The sequence below is a fragment of the Eucyclogobius newberryi genome, unplaced genomic scaffold, assembly GCF_026437365.1.
Source record: "Eucyclogobius newberryi isolate DKJ021-1_F unplaced genomic scaffold, fEucNew1.0.hap1 SCAF_18, whole genome shotgun sequence".
In the NCBI taxonomy this organism is placed as follows: domain Eukaryota; kingdom Metazoa; phylum Chordata; class Actinopteri; order Gobiiformes; family Gobiidae; genus Eucyclogobius; species Eucyclogobius newberryi.
This window is the reverse complement of record NW_027315812.1, coordinates 20,337,162-20,361,595: the sequence shown is the minus strand read 5'-3', so window position 1 is coordinate 20,361,595 and position 24,434 is coordinate 20,337,162. Positions and strand designations below refer to the sequence as shown.

Genomic DNA, 24,434 nt, shown 5'->3' with positions numbered 1-24,434 from the left:
TATATGCACAACAGATATAAATACACCAAATAAAGTAAACATTTGAAAAAGGTAAAAACCTGTCATATGCACTTTAACCTTCCATTTAGCTGAGTTTGACTTTTTTCTTTTCTTTTTCTTATGATGTAATAGCCGAACTTCTTTCTCTTTTCCGGGTCAATTAACAAAGTACACTACAACCATTAATCAGAAAGATTGCACTTCCCTGGCGCGGGGAAGTGTGCCTCTTCTGTTCTTCTGGCCTGTTGTCAATTATTCAGTCCCAGTTTCTCTCGCTTATCTATTTTCCAGAGGTGTTGAGGGATTGGCTAAAACGCTTTCTTCATCATGTTCGCGTAAAAGTCGGCGAACCAATGTTTAATTTAATGCTTGGGAGTTTCCAGTTGCTCCTGTTCTTTTGCTTAGTATAGCAGTTCATAAATAAGAGTTTGAAAAGTGCTGCTGCTTCGTTTTGCTGCTGGCCTTGTCAACAGAAACACAGGGGGATTTCACCTCGGAAACAAACGCTCGCTGATGCTCACCTGTTGCTATAATGTCATTTAAAACAACAAATGTAACTGGAAATTAGATTGTAGAAACACTAGGTCATTAGGTTCTTGCAGTAAACTGTTGGTTAATAATGAATATCAGTAATTGTCTTTATTTGTACTTCTTAACTGTTGCTTTTTAGTCAATGATTGCTATTTATGGAGGTTTGCATCCTCTTCTAGTGTCATCCAAAGCAGAAAAGCATCCCTGTAGTGCTTCTGCTGCACATGAGGAGTCAAAGCCAGTACAACACTGCCCCCAGGGGCCCACTGCAGCACAGTGCTCCACTCTGCACCTTCCTGCTGCACAAAATGAGTGGGTGGACGAGAAGAAAAGTACTTGACCCAATTACACTATCTCTGGTATTAACGGCATGTGTTCAGATCAAAAGGTCTTTTTTTTTTTTTTTTTAATGCAGCGTTTAAAATACTTTCAATTTCAGTGGGTTTCACTTCCTGGATCTCATTGTTGTGGTTTTTGTGGTGCATTCTGGTTTATAGACTGGTCTTGGATGTTGAATATGCATAACGTTTATATCATATATTTTTTGTAATGCACGGTAAATACCACAGTACAAAGTTTAGGTCGTCATTTCCATTTAATTACCATGTATGGACACTGCTTCTCAACCTGCTTCTGTTGAAAGTTTTGAGAATCACATAGTAGGCCTAACTGTGTCTCTTCAAAATCAAGATTCTAAAACATATTTTCACTTTTATGCACACACAAAATCGAGAAGCCTGTTTGTGTTTGTGATACAGGCCAAACATTTTTTACACTGCTACAATGATTGAGCTTTTGTTTTAGTCATTATTGTGTTGCAAAGTTGGACGAATCTCCCAAATAGAGCAGTGTGTTTCTAATTCTCTGTTTCTAGGGGTCATATTGCTTGAAACAATTTGGTCATAACTAGTTTAGGCAAATGTGTAGTATTTTATGATATAATGTATGTGTTTTGCCTCATTATTTCCATAGTTCCAAATTGTATTGCATTTTTGCGTGAGAAGGCAGTGAAAAATAGGCCTTTACTCTCCAAACTAAATGTCCCCAAGTCACTGTTACGTCCTTCACAGGAACACAATGGATTATAAATGTAAGGGAACTATTTTATGTCAAGTGGAATTATAATTGTCAATGAATCCGCCATCGCCATTGGCCATTGTTCGAAGACACCACGTCGCATTTGAATGGAGCCAATATTTTTTTTCTAAGCAACGGGACAGTCCCATCCAGAGTGTGCGCGGCGGGGCGGGGGGTTTGTGATCGAGGCGCGTCCACATCCTCCTGACATTAGATCCAACATCGTCAGAGTTAAATACGTAAAGACCCGGAGAGACGCGCGCCGTTTGCACCGCGGCAGTTGTTCATTTCTAGTCTTAATGGCGCTAATGGAGCGAGTGTCCAGCGCGCTGCTCGCCGTGTGGGACTACGTGGTTCGCCTCTGTGAGTACCGCCTCAGTTCTTCTTGTTTACGGCCGCAGCATGAGCTGCAGCGCGCTGTGCAGCGGCGGAAAGTTACACGCGATGTAACCGGAAACGAGAACGTGCGCTCTACAAAATACAGTTCAGAAGTTTCAAGAACCGTCTATTAAAATGTAGACTATTATCGCTCACGGGATTTTGACCATAAACCGTGGTGTTGTAGAAAAAGCAGGGCCAAGTTTGTTTTCAGTGCTGTACAATAACTTCTTTTAACATTTAGTTTTACTTTTAAACTCCTCGCCAATGTTATTTTAGATCTGTGACGCACTTGACAGAAAATCAGCCCATCCCAGTGTTTTTGCTTATTCATGCATCAATAGGGATTAGTTCAGCAGTTGTTTTAACTTGTAGGGATCTAACTTCTATGGCATTTAAGGCGAGGCACTGCAAGTGAATAGAAAACAACATTTTTTTTATCATGTAATAATAATAAGTAAGTGTAAATATTGCCAAAATTGCACATATTTGAGACATACATCTGAAGGGTTTGATTTAATTTTGTTGACATAATACATATGAAAAATGTACAGGGGATTTTAGATTATATTCGAGAAAATTAGATATTATGGAAAATGTTGTTTCCAGGTGAAAGTTTAGATGTTAAGAGAGCAAACTGACCATAAAGTACTCGTGTAACTTAAGTCTACCTTAAAATAGGCTTGTAGTTACAGGTGGGCGGGCGATATGTTATATGTTATGTTTTTATATTATATATATATATAACAAAATCTTTACAAAGCATCAAGAATGTGTTAAACGTGGCTGTAAATGTCTTGGTTGAGATTCAAATATTGCACAAAATGGGAATGGACCATACAATTAACCACAAAAGGGCAGAAATATCACTTCATACCTTACACTAGACTAATTTTGAACACCTCCAAAACAACAATAGCAATATTATAGTTTTTTCAATATATCTCCCACTTCTACTAGCTTTTTAAGTTGAATTTGAATTGATTTAAAGAAAAAAAGGTATTAAGTTTAATTATTGGTAAAAAAGGTATGAAGTAGTCACGTAATGTCCCTCCAGCTTCCGGGGAACTGAGACTTGTTGAGCTAATGACACACTTCTCACTCATGCCAGCTGCACTCTGTTGTGACAGTCTTCCGGCTCGCAGTCTATTTCAGTGTCATATCTCTGAAGGGGCCAGTGACAGGTGTGGCCCTGTCACTGCATCCCCACAGTCAGCCCCTGTAAACCCCCTGTATGTGGGTCAGACGTGAGAGCGGGAAGGCCATTACAGGGGGTCCTTCTGGGGGCGAGGTGTGTGTGTGTGTGTGTGTGTGTGTGTGTGTCTGGGTTTGAGTCATGCACACTTGAGTTGTTGCATGCCAGCGATTCCCGTGTACCTACAAGATTTTCTTTTTTTAGGCCCTAGAACTGTCCAGATCCCAAATGCTCCTCTTGCTCATACAGTATGTACAGTACACTTAGATCCAGGTTTAGTATCTGCGTCACTTTACCTCCATTCGATTCTTCAGCTGAATATATTTGTCTTTACTTCCTTCAGAAAGAAAGAAAAATGACCAGCGTTTCTTATTAATAAATTGTACGGACGTTGATTTGCCACAGTATCAACACTGTCTGTAATATATTATCTGATTGGGAAAATGTGTGAGTGAATATGAATGTATGAGTATTGTCACACTGTAAAATGTTGCACTTCCATTTTAAGGACTGCAGATGGAAATTTGCTTCCATAGCCATAATCTGGAACACGGACCTGTATTTTATGTTGTCTTTTTGTTAGAATTGTGTTATTGAAATCTATAAAGGGCTGAGTTTGAAAGAAAGACAGTAACAGTTGTTATTCTGTTCCTATATTGTTTTAAATGGTGTTTTATAAGTATTCAGTAACCAAAACTAATACATCTATGTTTGAATGTGTTCATAATTCACTTTTTTTCATCTGATTGTAGATTAAACATAATGCGTGATGCTCAGTACTCGATACTTGGCAATAAACAACACAAATAATAGTACTGTCTTTATGTAGTACTGTCTACCATATAGTCTTATTCTAGTTATGATAAAATGTGATTATTGGTAGTATCAACACTTGCTCAAATGGTATAGTTTTGAGGCTATTAGTTTTAGATACTTTTGACATCCCACTTTGAACCCAATACCCAATGATTTCTTAAACTTAATTACATTGACCAGCTTTTCAATAGTCTGTGTTCCAGCTTCATTAATATTCTGCGTTCATCCTCATCTTGTACCTTACTCCAGCCTATAAAGTCATCACTGTTTGTACCTGGGGCACTATTAGTCTCCCTTGGGTGCGTTCTCAAATTGTTCCAGGCCATTGGAACCCGCTCAAAATGCACGCTCAAATGTGCCTTCTCCAGGGAGCGGTTACACAAGCAGATGTGGCAGCTGTTTCAATGTATTAGCATTTAAGCCGATAGAGCGATAAAAGGTTTTCACAGAATGGCTTTTCCCAACAGGCAAGGTCAGAATAAGGAGTACAAACTAAAGCACGCAGTAGCTTCCAAGATGGATATTGTTTTTAATGCGTTTTAAATTACAGTAAGGTTTCCGCTGACCTTACAATGTATTACTAAGCGTATTACTCACTAACTGGAGCTGAAACTTGAGCTGCCCCTTTGGTCTCCTTCAGAATCTATTATTGTATTATGTTTTCTCTTATGACACACTCACAGATGCTTAAGAAGTTATGAATTGTCCCTAGTTAACTTTGGACGATGATGTGACGACACCACGCTTAAAAATGAGCACGGATCTGTTCACACAAAACATTGGTAAAAGGACATTTTAAATGTAGCGTAGGGATGTGACAATATCACATTTTTGTATGGTTATTGTGAGAAAAAACGGAATCATTATTCCTGATTACTTAGAACGTGAACAGCAGGGAAATCTTTCAGGGAAATTTATTTCTTTCCCATTGTCTAATACATTATTGTTCGTCACGTTTGTGCCCAACTTTACTAAATAAAATAAAGAAAATGTGACAAAAACAGCTACACAAAAAAGTGTTTTACATTTTGATGTATTTTTCCACAATCATTATTTTATTATTATTTTGTTAAATAATCGATTAACCTATTCATTTTGACATCCCTATTACATTTTTATTATTTTTTGCAATGTATGTGTTTATCACCAGGCTATAGGCAAGAATATAATAATGTTGGTTGACATTTCTTTCAAAGTTTAAGATTGGTTAGTAGGCCTAAAAGTATATACCAGTAGTAACAGCCATCCTAATATGAAACACCAGTTGTTTTATATACGGTATTTTCCGGACTATAATTTGCACCGGAGTATAAGTCGCACCAGCCAAAAAATGCATAATAGAGAAGAAAAAACATATATAAGTTGCACTGGAGTATGAAATGCGGTTGCAAGTGTGAAAATTACAAATAATACCTCTCAGCCTGTGGTTACCCCGCTTGGGCCCTCAACAGAGTGAAGAGAACCAAGAAGCAGGACAAAAGGGAAACTGAACAGAGAAGGAAGCGTGTTTCTATCCCTTATGTGTCTGGCCTGTCGGAAAAACTGCAGAGAATTTTTAGAAAACACGAAGTCCCTGTTTATTTTAAACCAGGAAACACTTTAAGACAAAAACTGGTTCACCCTAAGGACAAGTTGCCGACTCAAAAACAGAGCAATGTAGTTTATTCGATCCAATGCAGTGAAGAAAGTTGTAAAGAACGTTACATAGGTGAGACTAAACAGCCTCTACACAAGAGGCTTTATCAGCACAGAAGAAATACAAGTTCAGGACCACAGAGCGCCGTGCATCTCCATCTTGAAGCCTCTAATCACTCGTTTGAAGACGGTGAGGTGAAGATTTTAAGCAGGGAGAAAAGATGGTTTGAAAGAGGAGTCAAGGAAGCTATTTTTGTTAAAAAAGAAAGACCTTCTTTAAACAGAAATGGAGGGCTAAGATTCAATCTTCCTGGTATCTATAATGGAATACTGAACCCCTGGAAAGGTAGAGGACCAGGACCAGGACATTTAGATGCTAATCAGGTACTCAGGGTGGTTGAGCCAGGGTCTCACAAAGACAAAGAGGTTTCTAATAGGCCATTAAGATTCTGAATAGGCTAGCTCGGTAGATACAAGGGGGGAGTTTCTGTTGAAACAAACAACTCTTTCTACTTCAGGAAGGCTCCGCCCAGAGTTCTCGATCTAAATTCTTTTATTGACAATGACTCTTGGATGAGAGTCGAAACGTCTATTTTTTCTAACTGAGTCCAGATGACTACAACTGAAGCTTTTTCTACTACAAATAATATCACGTAAAAGTCGCTCCGGAGTATAAGTATAAGTCGCACCCCGGCCAAAATTATGAATAAAGGTGCAACTTAAAGTCCGGAAATACGGTATCTACACATTCTCTTTCATCTAAAAAAAAAGACTAAAATTAAAGCATGTTTTTTGTTTATTTTTCATTGTGCATGTTTTATTCCACTGAACATTGCAGAAAAAATGTAATATAATATAATGTTCCTCTGTATGAAATACAACTCCATACATCACCATGGAGAACGTTCTGAAGTATTAGTCGTAGTTTTTTTTAACTTTCTACGTGCCACTCCAGAATGTTATTATTGCTCATAAATAGTACAGCTGCATTTCTCATTTCCAACCACTAGATGGCGTCAGACACCAACCTTCCGCGCCTTAATTGCTTTCGTCTGTTTCAACCTCAGCGGTCGGTCCAGGATATTTGGGGCAACACGCTAAATGTCCCCCACCTGATAACGCTGCACTGCCGGGCATTTTGAGACCCTGGGACGGTCGAGAGAGGCAGGATGTTTTCTGTCTACGTGTGAGATATTATAGCCTCCGGCGCTGCTGCACGGACCTGACACCCGCGCGGATCAAATGAAACCCCCTCTTTGAAGACGCAGTGGCGGAATGCGTCTCTGCGCTTTGTCTTTTGCGCGCGCACACTCAGCGCTTTCTGACTGTACAGCACCGCCCCTGCTTTAATTACAGGGGGGGGGGGATGTACGGCCTGTGCATGCGAACTACACCTGGATCAAAGCTGGAGTTATTATTCAAAGGGAGGATGGAAATTAAACAGTGCGCGTTTCCTGCTCGTCCGTCTCTTTTGGCGCACACCTGCGTAATGTTGTCACTCCCGCGTGTTCTTTTGATGGTGCAGGGAGGGAAGGAGGGAGGGAAGGAGGGAGGGAAGGAGGCAAGGAGGGAGGGAAGGAGGGGAGTGTTTGACAGGAAGCGAAGGGTTGGGTCTGGGCATGCGGTGGGTGACACAGTAGACGTGCGTGCGTGAGGAACCAACAACAGAAAAAAAAACCGCGGTGCCCATATCTATCAGGAGCATGCGGGGCGTGCGCGCGCAGAAAAGGCGTAGTTACGTAGCTGTCAAAAAATGAAATAAATGGGCTGCGCGTGTGAGGTCTAGAATCGTGTGCATGTGGGTAAACTGTGATTTGGCGATCCCTTCTATTCCTGTAAGAGAAAAAGTCGAGCCACGTTGCTGTGTGCGTGCGTTTGTGCGTGCGTTTGTGCGTGCGTTTGTGCGTGCGTTTGTGCGTGCGTTTGTGCGTGCGTTTGTGCGTGCGTTTGTGCGTGCGTTTGTGCGTGCGTTTGTGCGTGTGCGTCAGCCCGTAATTACTTCATTCTGTCACACAACTGTCTGAGAATGCAAGCCAGTGGGAACTTGTACTGTCGCTCTCCACTGACTTGCACTTCAAAAAAAAAAAAAAATAATTGAATCAGCGTTTTGTTTTACATGTTCGACATAAAATGGGAAACAGATTTGCGCGTTAGAAGTTTTATTACGACGCGTCTTAGATCTCACGTGTTCATCATTCACGTCGTGTCACAAACTGGCATGTGTCTTTCTTTTTTTTTTGTCAGTTAAATGCAAGCGATGCAAGAAAGAAAGACAGAAAAAAAAATAAAGGAAATTAGTTGCAGTCTCAAAACTTTCACTAGGTGTCATCATAACCCCAAACTGACGCACAAACGCCTACTGTCTCATCAAACTAATTATATAAGGCGCCGTTCTAAACATCCAACGCGTTCACCTGCAGGCACATGTTTAATAATTTCACTGCAATTGTTACGGAATGGTATCAATCACCTGCGTTTATAATAAGACTGTGCATTAGCTGTGATTTCCTGCCCATGCACGCTCTAATCCTCAATGACAGTCAATGGGATCTATGTGCAGGATTTAGAGCTCTAGTCAGCGGTTGCTATGTGTTTACTGTATGTTTACTCATGACTAAATTGGTCCCAGCTTGATCTCGGGGGCGGCTTTGATTGTGCCCGTTTATGGAGGAAGGAGCAACATTTGGAAATCTTTTGACACAGGAAGCCGAGGCATAAGAATGTCATTGAGGAGACAAGAGAAGAGAGAAGGGGGAAATTTTAGAAGGGCTTAGGGAGGAGCTGACAGGAGCACAGCAAACACAAAGAATGGCTGCGGCACTGCTCCCCTGCTGTCCCCCGCTGCATGTACCTCTGCAGCAAAACACCCCGGCTTTTCAGGGATAATCACTTCTCAGGATACAGTAGATGTAAGGACGGTTAAAGGAGTGATATGTCCTGTATGAGTGTGGGTGGACGGTGGCAGCGCTGTCGGATAGGCTTGTCCCACTTGTCTGCTTCCTCATTGTGTTTTGGGCACTGGAGAGAGAGAGAACAGAAGAAAATCCCCCAAAGGATTTCCTCAGTGTTGACTGTAGATGATCCTGGCGGCTCCTGCGTGCTGACGCTAGGCCGGGCTGGGCTGTAAAGCAAAGCCCTGGGGGAATGAAAAACATGAAAGGAGTTCTAAGGACAGTTTTCCCAGATTGGAAAGGGATAAGTCCGGAAATTTCAGTTTATGTTGTGCATTCCTGGGATGGAACTGTAAGTGTTTGACAGGTTGCTTTCACTGCACACACACAAGGGGAGTAAGCTTTCCTTCAGCGTTGGAATGGTGCATAGCTGTAAGTGGGTGGTTTGGGCTGTACAGTGTGGGAGGCCAGGCCCAGTTGCAAATTAAAGACTTCTTTTTCTGTGAAAGTCCCTGCCGCTGTAATGTGTGTGTGTGTGTGAGAGAGAGAGAGACCAGACCTCCCCTCCCACTTTTTTTTTTAAACTAGTCATTAAAAATAACCCACCACTCACCCCTTAGTCCACACTGAGAGACAGCAAGCACCAGAGAAAGAATGCATCTCCTCTTTCTAAACTCTTTTCTTTAAGCTTTGCTGCTTCACTAACCAAGTAAAACCGGAGGAAAAGGGAGGAGGAGGAGGAGGCTGAGGATTGTGTTCAAGAGGAATGATTCCACTCATAAGGGTTCTGCCGACCCCTCCCCCTGTTAAAGAGTAGCAGGAGTTTTTCTCTGTGTCCAGGAGGGGTGCGAGAGAAAGAGATGAATGGGGAAAGGAATGCCGGAGACAAACGAGAGCTCTGCAGGAGAGTGGGAATGCAGCAGAGCCATTGTTCCTCCCCCTGTTAAGAATCTGCCCTGAGTGGATGTAAACAGACACAGACAGAGGAGGAAAGCGGCGCAAAAATTCACACCTGAGGAAGGCGCATTTGTAGAGCAATTCTTTGGCCAGGTTGTCAAAAGAGCTGCCCATAGCACTTTTTTATAAACGCTTTTAAAACAACTAGAACATTTGCAGCACGTATTACAACTAATACTACTACTTTTGCAGCATACTAACTTTCTTCACAACTTCACAAACTCATCCTAACCCATTTGCTCATGCAGAAATATCATGCAAACTGAACTTTAATGAGCATTTCTTATTTTTTTTAACAGATTTCCCCCATCATTAGTTTGCTCAAAGTTTATTTTAATTGATTCCTTGCATGTTCGGGTAATCCTGTATTGTCCTGCAACTGAGGCTTGAGTGCTCAGAAAATTCTCGTTTTCACCTACCCTCTATCCCCGCCCTCGTTCCTGTGCGAAGTAAATATTTCACTCAGATATGTAGGGTTGTAAAATGTTACGTAGCCACAAAAATAAAAATGTCAATCTTCTGCTTGTTACAGTGAAATGTCACTATTTTCTGCAGTTTTGAACAGGAAGTCAAAGCACCATTTCTATTACGAAGCCGTTTTAGATCAACATTGCGTATTACAATGAACAACATGTTAAAAGTATGATCTCCTTATGTTATAATTCAATACTAAGTACCTGAAAAACGGCACTATATGTCTCCTTTAATGACAAGTTAAAGTTATATATAGTTATTTTGTTACATTTGTGTCCTGCATTGACTTGGCCTTACTCGGGGCTTACATAGTGCCTATAGCTCGCTGCCATCTCATCTTTCTCTCCCTCCCTCCTCCGCCAACAGGATGTATAGGGTCACGGGGTCGGGACTTGAAACCACAAAAGACAGTGTGCGTCAGTGTAGCCTGGTTCTCGTTCCGAATTCCCTCCCCAAATCCTACTCCTCCTGCACCCATTTATGTCTCTCTTTCTCTATTGCTTCTGTCTTAACTTTTACCGCCCCCTTCTCCCGTCGCAGGTGATGGGCAGAGCTGAATGGGCCTTGCGTTTGGTTTTAGTGGCACAGATGTCTTAAGCACACTTCCAGCTCCAGTTTAAGCCCTGCTAGTGTCTCATTCTCCCTCTATGTGCAAGTGGTCAGAACAAAGAACTTCAGGCAGGCAAATTGGGGAAGGAATGTGAGTAAGGGAAAGGGAAAAAAAGTCAAACAGAGAAGCACTCAAGCCCAGTGTTTTAAGACATTCCTGTTACCCAAAGAGCTTGTAAAAGTGCGAGCTAATATTCCCAGCTTTTTCATGTCAAATCACTTAATCACATATTTTTGGTGGCCGTGTCCAGAGTGGCACGTGAAGTGATCGCTTGACCTCATTCTGTTGCATTTATATGTAAATAGCAGTGATCCTTCTTGTAAGAGCATGACACTTGTATTGTGTGTTGATTTTGTTGTTGTGCCTTGTTTTTGAGAAGTGTCCTGTCAGTGTTCATAGTTGTGGTCAAAGTATTTTTGCACTCAGTTTTGACCTCAGTAACAAATAGTTCTTTGTGGACAGGTTATCATGTTTTATCATGAAAGAACTGTGGTGGAGCACGGAAGCATTTGGAGATTGCATTGACACATTGCTGTGCTGTTAACCTGAATGTTTATGCCTGGTAGAAGTGGTCATTTTGCAACTCAAAATGCCATGATAAAATTCTGACTTTGGAAATGTATTTATTTATAGTCGTAGTCACCACTGAATCAGACTGCCGGTTGATTGTAATGCGTGTGGTGTTCTGTGATTGTGTGCTCTGGTATGCTAGGGCTTGTTCCATGGCCCATGCTGTCAGTGTCGACACATGCGATGTGTCACTCACACGGTCAGTCTGCTGCAATACCAGCAGTCAGCCGCTCAGCAATGTTGTGGGAAATGAGTGCAGTGAAAGCATGCGTGAGATGTGTGGGTGTGTTAGCTTTAGCGTTAGTGCTAATGCTTCGGTTTATACCCCACAAAGCAGCAGGAATGTACAGGAACTGAAGGAAAGAGCCAGGCGAACTCACTCATCTCCCCAGCACTGTTGCCCTTTATCTCCTCCCTCTGTCTTTCCTGTCTTTGTGTCAGGTGACTGTGCTCTATTTTAACCCCCGCAGGCAACCACCAAACAGAAACAAAAGAGTGATGAGTCTCCTCTGGTGGTGGTGGTCCTGTCAGACTAAAGCTCTGCCAAAAAGCACTGGAGAACAATAGAAACGGCCTGCAGCCCACCAGGGCAGGTCTAATGAATAAAGCCATATAAAAGCCTTTAGAAGATTAAGCTGGTTAAGTAAGTCCTTATACCTGACATTTGTGTGTGTTTTGTCATATCATAGAGTTCTAGAATTGTGGATGAACATACAGTCTTCTGGATTTCCTTTTGTTTACAACCACAAGCACATGTAACCGTGTTTGAGCAGCTGAACCTGATGATTTTCCAACAAAGGAAAATGTCACAGACTGTAGATTCAGACTCGAGCCTGTCTCTCCCTCTGCTGTCACTCCATAGAAGTGGAATGCAGGTAACCTGGCTGTTTGAACTTGGAACACGGAAAGTGGGTTAAGTGATATGAATGTATTGCCTAACTGGGAGCAGCTGCCTGCCAGATTAAGCAGCGGCTGACAGTTGTAAACAGTCTCTTATCTAGTCATTCCGGAGACACAGGCCCATGAGTGCACTCACCCTGTGTTGACATGTTTTCTGTCAAAGAGGCCGCACTCTGCTCTGTTGATAAATGTCTGAACACACCTGAAGCACATTTAACTATTTTCCGTGCAAGTTCTGGTGACTTATTTTACTGCATGTTTTTATAATTATATCAAGATACCAAGCCAACTCTCCCACACAGGCTATATATACACCCTTTTAAAGGCCACTAACTAGCCTCACTCACACACACAGGAGCTTTTGTGTCTGAGAGGTCCAGGCATCTGGAGAGCAGAAACCCTCTGGGCTGACCCCTGACCTCTGCTGGCTAAGAGCTGCAGACAGACATGAGGCTCTGTTGGAGACTTCAGGTGACTCAGAGCACTCAGCTCATTCAAAGCACTATTGTATGTGATGTGAATGCGGCTTGTTGTGGCTAAAACAAGTGTGAGTAGCGATTGTGTCAGTATCAGTGTCTTTATTATGGCCAGTGAAGATAGTGTTATTTTCCCCAAAGTCAACAGTTGTCCTTCTGGTGCTTGTTGTTTGACTGTCACGTTGAGTCGTTGGGATGTGCCATGTATATCTGCATTGTTTTCTCAACAGCAGTGTAACGTCACACGGTGTGAACATTTCACTTTATTGTCATCTCATGGCACTGTCCCAGAAAAAAGGTGACAAGCCTTTTAACTGTTGTCCAAGCAAACTGGTTTGTAGAGTTTAGTGTTCATCTACACAATGGAACCGCTCAGGGGTAGAAACATCAGATATTCATTTACTGTGTGCGCCGCATAATTGTTATCCACACTCATATCCGGGTGTTTGTGACTTATTGTGTGCTGGTGTGCAGCTGCACTGTACTCTTTTCAAGGTAAATAAAACAGAAGCTGTCTATTGGTGAAGCGCCATGCCTGCACAAACTTCATGTTTCTGTGGTCGTCATGGTAATAGTATCACAAAGGACTCACACTGTGTGAGTGAGCAGGCAGACGGGGCTACTCTCTGTCCTCTCTCCTTTGGCACAACCTCATCCCAAACACAGAGAGCTGGGCTCAGCTGTCAGTGCTCCAGGCCCCGCCCCTCTGCGCTCTGGGTTTGTTTGGACACTGCTGGACATGCCCTTGGCCCCCGCGTGGGGGAGCCCGTCGGCCCTCTTTTAAGTCAGAGCGTCTGCTCTTTGAAGTGGCCCTATTGCACAGACACACAGATTTGAGATTAGAAAGCAGCTGCCTGCCTTCAGTCTGTCTAGGACCCAAACATGTGATTAAATAAAGGAAACAGAATACACCTATGCAGGCTCACACACAAACAGGACATGCACTGAGCAGGGCTGTATGGAGGCAGCAGATCTGTTTTTGTTTGAAAGGCAAAAGAAATGAATGAGACGGTCTTGGGGGAGGGCACGGGCCTTTCTTTGATTTTATCAGCCCAAGAGGTCGGGGGAGTGCTCAGTCAGAGGAACGGCTATTCACACCAACCTGTCAGCATGGGGCTAAAGTATTTGTCAAAAGGGGGATTTAGTCACCACACTTTTATCATTCCCAATGAGAGTTTGCCTCTATAGTTCTGCCTCTGGTAGTGAAGAATACTCCCATAGACTATGTTATAACTTTCTTCTGTGTTTGGTGATTGCTCAGGCCTCAGTGTGGTCATGTGTGTCTGTTGAACAGCTCTTCTCAGTCCTAAACAGGCTGATGAATCTGCGTCACATTCTTGTTTCTGTCAAACACTGCGTCCTTGACTGTCTGTGTGTGGGAGGCTTCAGGCGCTGAGGTGTCTCACGCTGGCATGTGAGCTTCTGCTTTTATTACTTCTCAGTGGATACTAAGAATCACTCAAAAATGAGTCGGATTTGATTGTTAAAATGTTAAATCCAGTGACGGCAAACACTGAGCGTGAGATGGGCTGGGTCACTGTCAACAGCAGCCTGATTGATGCAGCACATATCAGTGGCAGGAAGTCTGTGGTGTGCATTGATGTGGAGAGGTGGGATCATGGCGCTGGCTTGTGACAGTGTTATTTGCGTGACCCTTTGCCTGCCTGTGTGTGCGTATAGGCATGTTCGGACTCCTGATGTGTTTACTCAACCTGTCTAGGCATTCAAAACCTCTGTCGTTCCCCGGTACTTGGAGCCCTCTCAATGACAGCTAGGTGGGACCAGGCCCGGCGTCTCCCGTTTCATAAGTAGCTTTATTGAGCGGATGAAAACCCTATGCTCTGGGACTTGGGGGAATGTGCACGCAGACACAAACACAGGCTCTGGTTTGGTGCACGTACACATTGGGTGACTTTTAGATGACTTCGGGGGATAGAAGCTTTGAAAGGGCTGATATTCGATCCTTTGAACCTCCGCGACTGATAGGCTAGGACCTCGCCCTCTCTCACAGTCTTTTATACATGTGTGTGTTCCTCTGGCTCTGTACTCTGTAACCTTTCAGGGTCCTTCTTTCATTTCATCTGTTCTGTTTGGAAGTTGCCATATGCGGCAAACCACCTGCCCCTACTGTGCAGTGTGAAGTTATTTATCTAAGCGGGTCAAGGTGGTATGAGTATACTAAATAGAGTTGTGGTATGGCGCTGTGATGAAGACTCATGGTGTCTACTTTACCCCACCAACTCCTCCTATTGGTCAGCTTGTATCTTGGTCTGAGTGAGTGACCACATATATCCAATCACATCAAAGCAAGAACTACTAGAGGAAATTGATCACTTTGGCTGGCTTTAATTGCATTTAATGCCGCATTAAGCTCCAGGCATTGTAATAAAAATGAAATAATGACTAAATTAAAATTGAAACTTCGAAAATTCTACATATAAATGTGTCATATTGCCCATCTGTGCACTGTTAGAGCTCGCTTTAGGGAATGTGCAATTATAACACAACTTAATGACTGTGAAATGCTTATAGCGTCGTGACTGACCCCCTCTTGTTCTATCACTCATGTCTTTTTTGGTTTCAATAGTTATGTCGATTCAATGTGCTCACATTGTTGGCCATGTCTTCTCTATGTGTCAAAACAGGTGGATCCTGCTGTCCCAGGACACATTTCTTTTCTTTTTTTTTAAATTTTAAAAGCCTGTATAGTTTTGTTTACAAGAGCAAAACAACCTGTACTTTCTAACATCCAAACTTGAGATCCCAACATCCTGAAAGTGAATTTCGTGCATGTTCTGATAATTTGGCGTTGTTCCCTGGATTTACAGTATTTCGTAATGACTATTGCAGTTGCAGGAAACAGTGCGCAGTTTTTCACAACCCTTCATGTGGCTCTTCTTACCATCGTTAAACACTGATCTCATCTCTTAGACATAAAAGTCATCCTGGCTCTGAACTTTCCATCTTGTCAAAACCTGACGGAGAATCTCGCCTGTCATCATCCAATTGCCTCAGAGGGGGCAGCGGGGGAGGAAGAGGGAGGGGCGGAGTGAGGATGACTCCGACAGTATGAAGTCAGACCTCAGTTTGCCCAGAGTGTGTATAGAGCTATCACTGAGATGGCGAGGTGCAGCATAAACAAAACCCCTCTATAACAGTTTTAGACATGGCTCCCTCAAATAGGTGTGGTGACGTTACACTCGATGCCACACACGGAGCCGCCGTCCTGACAACGCTAGGATGTTTGTCTTTTGCTGGGATTAAAGGGATCCAGGAAACCCGCTGCCCTACTTTTTTCCGCAGTGTACTCAAAGTGACCTAGTTTTGACGCCACCGCCAGGCCTGGAAGAAGATTCCAAGGCGTAATGTAGTTAAGAGCTAGTTGTTTTGTTTCTGTGTTTAGCCTGGCCAGAAGCCTGTTGAGTTTGTCATTATAGAGCACGTACTGGCATGCAAAGAACTATATTTCAGGGCCAAAACATAATTGGTCTGTAGCTTTTTTTGTCAATTGTACAAACAATTATATATAGGGCTAATTATACAGCAAGGAAATCCCTCAGCATGTGCAGTTGCGTAAAAGATGCTATAACTATCTAGATTAGTGGGTCAAGTGGCCGACGTTCTAATCCAATTACAAGACAAGGCTTTGATTTGTTAAATTTGGCCCTAATCTACTGGTCACTTTGTTTCCAATGCGTGTGTGTACAGTTCTACATTAAGTCAAAACCTCATTTGTCAAAAGGTCTCTTTGGAAATCATAAATTGTTATATTACTTTAGAAGACTTTAATAGCTTTTTCTGTAGTTGGACCTAGAGGTGGGTGATAATGACAATATTGGAGTATAATGATAATAGGACAGTATTGTTATGTCAATCCAACAGAAATGTGTAAAAATATGTCTGTAAACTGTTTAGATGAGGTTTAATTATCAGGCAATTGAGAAATGTCTGTAAAATGAATCACAAAACTGCGGAAATATCTCCTTATACTGTATTTGAATGTTTACAATATCACTTTTTCCATTTTTATCTTTAATGAGCTCATTTTGTAGAATTTTTGCTATAGTCTATTCAACACATTTTACAGAACTTCAAACCAAAATTCACAATAATATCAACATTTTTGATATATTGCCACACATAAATGTATTACTCCTTATTGTATACACACATTGTCTCCACTGTAAATATGTTTTAAGAGGACTCTCCTAAGCAATTTTAGCTTCATGCATAGAGATGTAGCAATAGCACACTTTAAAATCACTGTATTGTCTGCACATTATCAGGCCAATTCTGTGACATGGAGCACCTACAAAAGAAAACACACAAGGAGAAATACTACACCAATTGATAAGAAAAATTACATTTTGTGACTTTGTAAGGGGTCCGCCTCCTACTTGTCTCCATAGTGATGCTTTTACTTTGCGTTGAAAGTTCTGCAGTACATCATTATATCTATCTTGTATTTATTCAATTGCAATTTTTTTCTTACATACATTCTTATTACGAGTCTGGTGGCGTTACCTTATTGTCCCCATGTAAATAGCTTAATGCCAATACAATACAACATTCTAGGCAAAAGAATAGTGTCACAAGCAGAGGGCGGGCCCTTCACTTGAAAGGTTACAGAGTGCAGCAGGTAAGAAGGCCATTATGACAAAATGGATGACACAAAACGCACCAACAATCAAGGACTGGACCGAAATTATTACTGACATTCAAAAAATGAAAGTAGTAAAGTAAAAAAATAATAATAATAAAGTATGCACTCTCTCTACATCATGTTTATGTTTTATGTTCTTTAATGAAAAACCAAAAACAAGAAAGAAAAGATACATTGTGCACCTTATTTCTGTTGATATATAATGTAGGTTTTCACATGTTGTACAATATTTTCATTTGCCATATTAGCAAGTGCAAAAGTTATTTAAAATGTTATCATCTTTTTCCAGTGTCGTCATGCATCACCACATACAAGAAGACGCCTCCCCCAGTCCCCCCGCGGACCACCCCATCCAAACCCTTCATCTCCATCACCGCCCAGAGCAGCACTGAGTCGGCCCAGGACGCCTACATGGACGGGGGCTCGGGGGGCACCAGGGCCGGCATCAGCTCCCAGCCCGGCCTGTCGAACTCCACAGAGAGCATAGACAGCATGAAGGCCCTGACCGCGGCCATCGAGGCGGCCAACGCACAGGTGCACGGCCCGGCAAGCCAACACGTGACCAACAGCATCACCATCACTGCCACAGCCACCACCTCGGTCACCGCCGACACCAAGGCGCAGAGGGACGCGCTCCGGAAGTGCCTCTCCATAGGGATACAGGTGAGCGGGGCAGACAATGGGACTAGCAACATGCTGCTGTATCTGATACTACAAGCAATTTCAATTCAATTATGTATCAGTTTTTTGGTCAGTTTGCGCTCTCAATTAATAAACTGTGATGTGGTTTATTAGTAAATTTGATTAACGTCCATCGATTTATATGGAGCATTATTACTTCAAAAGACATTCTTTTCCCATAGAGACACAAAAATCAGCTCTTAAAATAGCACCTACGCACACCAAACTTTACATTCTTTTATTTAACAAGATTTTGACAGACCGTACAGAAGGTTTGTATACATCTAATTCCAAGCCGGCTTTATTAACGTTCTCAGAAAATGAAGCAAAACTGTGCATTTTATACGAAATGCTCAATGAGACATTGAAATTAACCTCTGTATACTTTTTTGTGTGTAATATTAAATAATGAGTAAATAATTTAAAAAAATGCTGTGTACATTTTTTAAATGTATATGTCCCAAATATGTGCATCACACATTGGAAATCTTTATGAATAAAATACCTAATTTAATATGACATAATGAAACACACAGGTAAGTAAACTACAGTAGAAGATTTTATATTTTATTTTAAAAGGTTTTGAATTTTTGAATATTTTAATATCATGTTTTGATTTTCCCCTCTATTATATTTTAATGTACGGTAATATTGACTGAAGTAAGATATATATATATATATATTAATAATTGAAAAATGATGTTTTGTTTCTAGGTGGATCCTGAGGAAGAAGGCCAGGCCATGGAGGAGCAGGAGCCGTCCAAATTCCAGTCAATAGGAATTCAAGTGGAGGATGAGAGATGGTACGTTTAAGTAGTATTCATTGTGTGTGTGGATAGCTACAGTCTTTTGTACTGCTTTGTACTGATGCACCTGTGACCCATTTTGGTATAATAGCATGAGACAGCAATTTTGAATTATATGGCAAGACAGGCAATTACAGTTTAGAGGTGGCAATGCTGACATTTTTATGCTCCTCAATGTGACAGACTGTAATTCATCTGACGTGTTAGTACATTAGACTAGGTATAGCTAATCTTAACAAATTTAATGGCTAAATTTGAACATATCAATACAGTGAGATGAGTTATGACTAGAACAAGACAGAGTAAGAGTTGTATTATTTTGACCGATGAAAAAGGATGCACAAGTTTAGTTTTACAGTAGATTGTATGTACATTTTTCTGCGGTAACCTATGAAGATAACACATATTAGATTAGTTCAATTCAATTCAATTTTTGACAGTGAAAAACATATTATACTATGTTTATAGGAAATTAACTTATGTCCCAACATCCCCAACATCATTAGAGCCTCCTTCTCTGCAAGGGAAATCTACAAAACCCTTTGAGAGAAAGTAGAAACCTCAGGGAGAAGCACAGTGAAGGAGAGATCCCACTCCCACGGACATGCTTCAATTTACAGATTGTCTGAGGGGCTAGAACCACTCGAGAGGAGAGCGGGGGGTTCACCTAGAGAGACATCACATCCAGGCAGATGAAGAGCTGTTCATCTAGAGTAGAGAACATTCCTCCAGGCAGTTGAGGCACATCCGGAGCTACAGGTCAGCATCAGCAGTGTCTGATACAGTCTCACACCTCGAGAGGAGGGGAAGGAGGAGAAAACATGTGAACAGCAATGAACAGAGACTGTGTCGGCCTCTTTAACATGGACAGGAGCCGATTCCATAATACAGGAGCTTTGTAGCTATGAGGAGGCAGTGAAGAGACTCCAGCATGTTAACAGTTATTAGTGTAATATCAATACGATACGGTTAAAGCTTAGTAATGGCAGGAAATAGCATAACAGTGAGATAAATGCATTTGCTGCCCTGTTTCATCATTACCTCATATTACATTCTTCATACTGGGATTAGGATTACCGTAATTAGATAACCATGAAATTAAAGTGGAATAAAATATGCTATTCTACTTTGCCTTTACGGTGCTGTAAAGTGAAGTATTACACCCATCTGGTCTATTTTCTTTGCTGTACCCTCTTGTCACGTGCCTGTTACTATCCCTCTTTGTGAAGATGATTCAGTGCACACCCCCTCTGTTGTTAACATGTGAAAGACAGAAATACCACACAATGGAAAAATACCGGTAATGGGAAGCAGGGTGGTAGGCTCTAAACGTGAAACCGGATACAAACACGCAGATGAATCAGAGACACTGCAAAGGCCAGTGAGAGGCAGGTTTGTGTGTATGCCATGGAATAATGAGTATTGCCCTTCCTTTATGCCTGGACTTGGGCGACTGCAGCAGCTGCCCCATGCACAGTCCAGGGCAGGGGTGGCGTCAGAGCCCCTTTAGCCACAGGGGCCCCTGGTGACAGCTGGGCCAGAAGATGTGGTGCTTTGGCTGGACAGGCGGAGGGGTGAGTTGACAGCCATCTGTTGCTCCAGTCATTGTGATTCAGCCTCTGTGTGGGAGGGGAAGATACAGAGACAGAAGAGTGCTATTGAGTGAGTGGTTGGTTCAAATTATCTGTAACGCGTTCCCAGTTTGAGGAGATCCAGCTTGTTCCATGTTTTTTCATTCGCTCAGTGCATTAGGCTGGTCTTATCAGAACGGCTATTGGGACACAGAGGCATTTATGGCCCCTTTTGTCTGCTTTCCCTCAAACTGTCAAAACACTGGCCTTCTGTTTAGCAAGGGAAGTGGGCAAATTCAGTACGGCTGTCGCCAAGGCATGGACCTGGAATTTCCAAAATACTAAATGTTTTCTCAATGAACTTCAGACACTTTAAATTGTCTGGCAAACTTATTCCTCTTACTTCTGTTTGATCGCAGTTTGGGCTCAGAACCAGATTATTGAGCTTATCACATGACTTTTAGGATGTTCCAATCAAAGCAGCGTGTTCGTAATATGTCTGTCAAATGCATTGTTTTTTTGTTTTTTATATTTGTTTTAGGTAAAGGTTTTAGACAATAGAGTGCAACACGAAATAATTGCAGTTTTTTTTATTAAACCCTATGGTCTTGTTCTGAGAAAGCTCAAGACTGTTCTAAAACTGTTCTGAAAAGGCCAAAATGTGTCATTTTTGTAATTATTTTGTATTTATTGTCGATATCGATTCGGTCAAATTATTATTATTTTTTTCGATATTGGGATGTTATTGATTGAGTTAACTAAACTATTAACTATTGATTAGTATCTGATTTTTGAACTTTTGACCACACTAGACCATAATGTCCAGGCAACACGTTTAGGAGCAGGAGTTTGACACATTTCACATTATAATCTTATTTAAAACATTACATTACAAATTTCTGTGCTTTATTTATCCAAAATATTTTAGACGTCCTGTTATAAACAAAACAGCTGGGGTACCTGATTTTCAAACTGAGAAAGGAGGAAGTCTTTAAGGAGAGTATTTAAATCTACCCAACTCATCTAGCTCTCACACACTCTTTGTATTCACATTCAGGTGCATTTTCACATGAGTAGTACAGCTTTTTCAGAGCGACAAAGTGAAACTGGGAGCCAATCAGAGCACTGCTTTTGGTACTTACTTCCTGGTTGAAAATATATCAAATATGCTATTATTAGCTGTAAACAGGAAACCTGGGTCTCATTTTGTCTACTATTCAGGGAAAACCCCAAATTCCCAAAAATAAACAAAATAAACAAAAGTATGGTACCCCAGCTTTGATATTATAATAATGCATACCACTATTTGGCATTATCTTGTACAATAACAGTAAATAGCTCACCTCTGCACCCGCTGACACAGAGTTAGCCCAGGGAATATTAGGGACTTTCTGCAGGAGGAGGTCTCAGCTGACTGACCAAGCTACATTCCATGAGTGGCCAAGCCAAATATTAACCCACAGAGACACCTTTTAGTTAACTTAGACTGGTCACATGAAAAAGTACTGCAGTTTCATTGATACTCTGGTTAATATTCTGAAGATCAGTGGGTGTATTGTTTTGTTTTGATTGTTTACTTATTAGCATTGCAGTGTGAGTCTGTGTACCCAGGAGGTCGTAGCATCAGATTCCCAGACAGTGAGAGTGCCAAACACTTACGACCTCAGTCCATTTGAGCCTCCCCCCTCTCTCTCGCTCTCTCTAACCCCAGAGACTTCATGAGCCAGAGTAAAAGGGGAAAAAGGCTTGTTTATACTGTACATAGCACTGACTGGTCATAACCTCACTGTGCTACTAAACTTAAAAGCTCCAGCTGTAATGCACGCTGAAGCTGAACACTTTGGGCTTAATCATAGTTTCCAGATTCTGGATGTGATCTTGGAGAACCATGGAGTTGGCTTGTGGTCACCATATGGCTTTGTAGTCACAGGCAAAAGTTGGCACGCTCGTAGTGGCTTAACCATATGTACTGCCAGCTTAAAAGTCATTTAAAGGAACACAATGTTCTTGTCTTGTTTTGCAAAAATCCACGAGGAATGCAAAGTACGAACTAAAACACATTTGTTACAGTTGACAGATTCAGTATGGAGAGTGAAATACATTAAGCTGCCATTATTTAAGCTTTTTTATTTTTATTGTTTTGGTATATTTTCAGGAAACATGTAGTATTAAAACATAAAATACCTCACTCTTTTGATCCTGAACATATCTAATACTGTGTTTGTGTTCCTCATATTGAGATGAAATGGATAACTGTCAACCTCCTGCACAGAATGTTCATTTGAGCAGCTGTTATTTATTACTCATGTATTGAACGTGTACGTGTACATTGTACAAGGTACTTGTCTCTGAACATGTCCTCTACATGCCTCTCTCACATGCTTTCTTATGGTAATTCCTCTCCTTGTTCTTGAGGCTTTGATTTGTCCGCCTGTCTGTCTGGAGCTGTTTGGCCTTGCCCGCCTCTGCCGCTGCAGGAAACAGTTAGCCCGCTGCTCAAAAGCACACTGAGGTCATTAGATGTGAACACCTGCGCAGAGGAGTTACTTTTTAACTGCTCTTCACACACACTCAAACACTTACCGGCTGCTAGTATGTACACACAAAGCCCACAGTATGTTTGATCTATCCGGGGCCAATCCCTTGTTCTCAGTGAGGCTCTTCATGCAGCAGGAGCCGTGGACGAGTGGAGGCGGGAGGAGGAGACAACTTTCATATAGTGTAAGCATCTGGAGTTAAGTACAGTAGGAGTAAAGCTGAACACAGTGTGCTACAGTCATTTGTTTTTTTTCCCCCTGTAAATGTAATAATTGCACCTGAGCATTTAATAGTAGACCTTCATTGACTTGATAGAGTTTAGCATGTGTTAGAAATATATAGTACTAGGGATTACATCTATTTACAACACACACACACTCTCCAGGAGCCATTCATTACTCGGGTGCTGGGAAGCTCCCTCGAACACGGCCAAACGTCTGGGTCGGCTGCTCCGAATAGTGTGGAGAGACTTGGCACAGACGGTTGGACAGCAGCACAAAGAGGCCACGCCCCCCTTGTGCAGCCTGCAGGTGTAGTGTTGTGTGTGCTGCGTAATAACAAGAGTGTTAGGCAAATGATGCACACTTGACTGCTCCGGAATGAACCAGGTGACAAAACGCACAACAACAAGCCCCCTATACAGAGCATTCATCTTTATCTGAGGAGATCTGTGTGGCTTTTTATACTGGCAGCAAGTCCGAGGCCTGTGAATATACACTTCACACACTGCTACTGCGTGACACTAATGGCTTTCCTTCTGAAAATGAAATGTCAATCACAGGCTAATATTGTATAATGTACTGTTAGTTCACCGATATCTGTATGTTTTTCCTGAGCCGTTACTTCAACTTCAATACTTTTAGTACTATCATTAATGCTAGCCAAGTCTTTTTGGTCTGTTGGCTTTATTGAACAGGACAGTATGTGAGATGGGGATGAAAAAGGGAAGGACATTCAGCAAACTGAGCAGGACAATCTATTTACGACTTACCACATTTTTATTTGGTTATTATAATGTTCAGGTTTCTCATGGTTTCTGGACAAGACTGTCTTTCTATTTTTTGTTTTTTGTGTTGTAGAATATATGGAAGTAACCTGAGAGTGGTAAGAAAATACGTTTATTTACGATCACTACAGTGCCCAGGACACGGAGACTTGCACACTCAACACATTGTGGTTTTGTCCATTCGAGCCTAGCTATGCTTCCTTGTAGGGAGTATTTCCTCTGAAGACGTAGGCCAAGATAACAAGGACTGAGCTGGGTCAGCACAGCATTTTTTATCATTTACCGGTACATTGTATATCATCCACTGTTGTTGTTGTTAAAAGTTTTTATTCACTGGTGAGGACAATGAGTTACTTCTACTTCTGCTACTACTTCTACTACTACCATTACTACTTCAAAGAGTTGATTCTTTTGGTCTTAGACAGGCTTTATTGGTCCACAAGGAAATTACTGGACCACATTACCTGACAAATTACAATAGAAGAATAATTTAACCTATATAATTGCTTTAATTGTTATATATGTTAAATTGTTAGTGTTTACCCTGTGACTCCCGGGGTCATGAGATTATCTGCCTAAGACCCAGCACTTCTGATAGTAGCCCACAACCCCTTTGTGCACTAACAAATGGGTAATTGCTTATGTATTATCTAACTGTA

The 24,434-nt window shown here is 41.7% G+C and overlaps 1 protein-coding gene across 6 annotated transcripts in view; it reads left to right on the top strand.

The window, feature by feature from the left end:
* Window positions 1-24,434, top strand: part of LOC140364667 (disks large-associated protein 1-like) — a 74,404-nt gene that overhangs the window by 41,745 nt on the left and 8,225 nt on the right. For all 6 annotated transcript variants that reach the window (XM_072450939.1, XM_072450936.1, XM_072450937.1 and 3 more), the window contains exons 6-7: window positions 17,463-17,836; window positions 18,569-18,657. In XM_072450939.1, coding sequence (XP_072307040.1) covers window positions 17,463-17,836; window positions 18,569-18,657 — 463 coding nt within the window. The remainder of the gene's footprint in view (window positions 1-17,462; window positions 17,837-18,568; window positions 18,658-24,434) is intronic.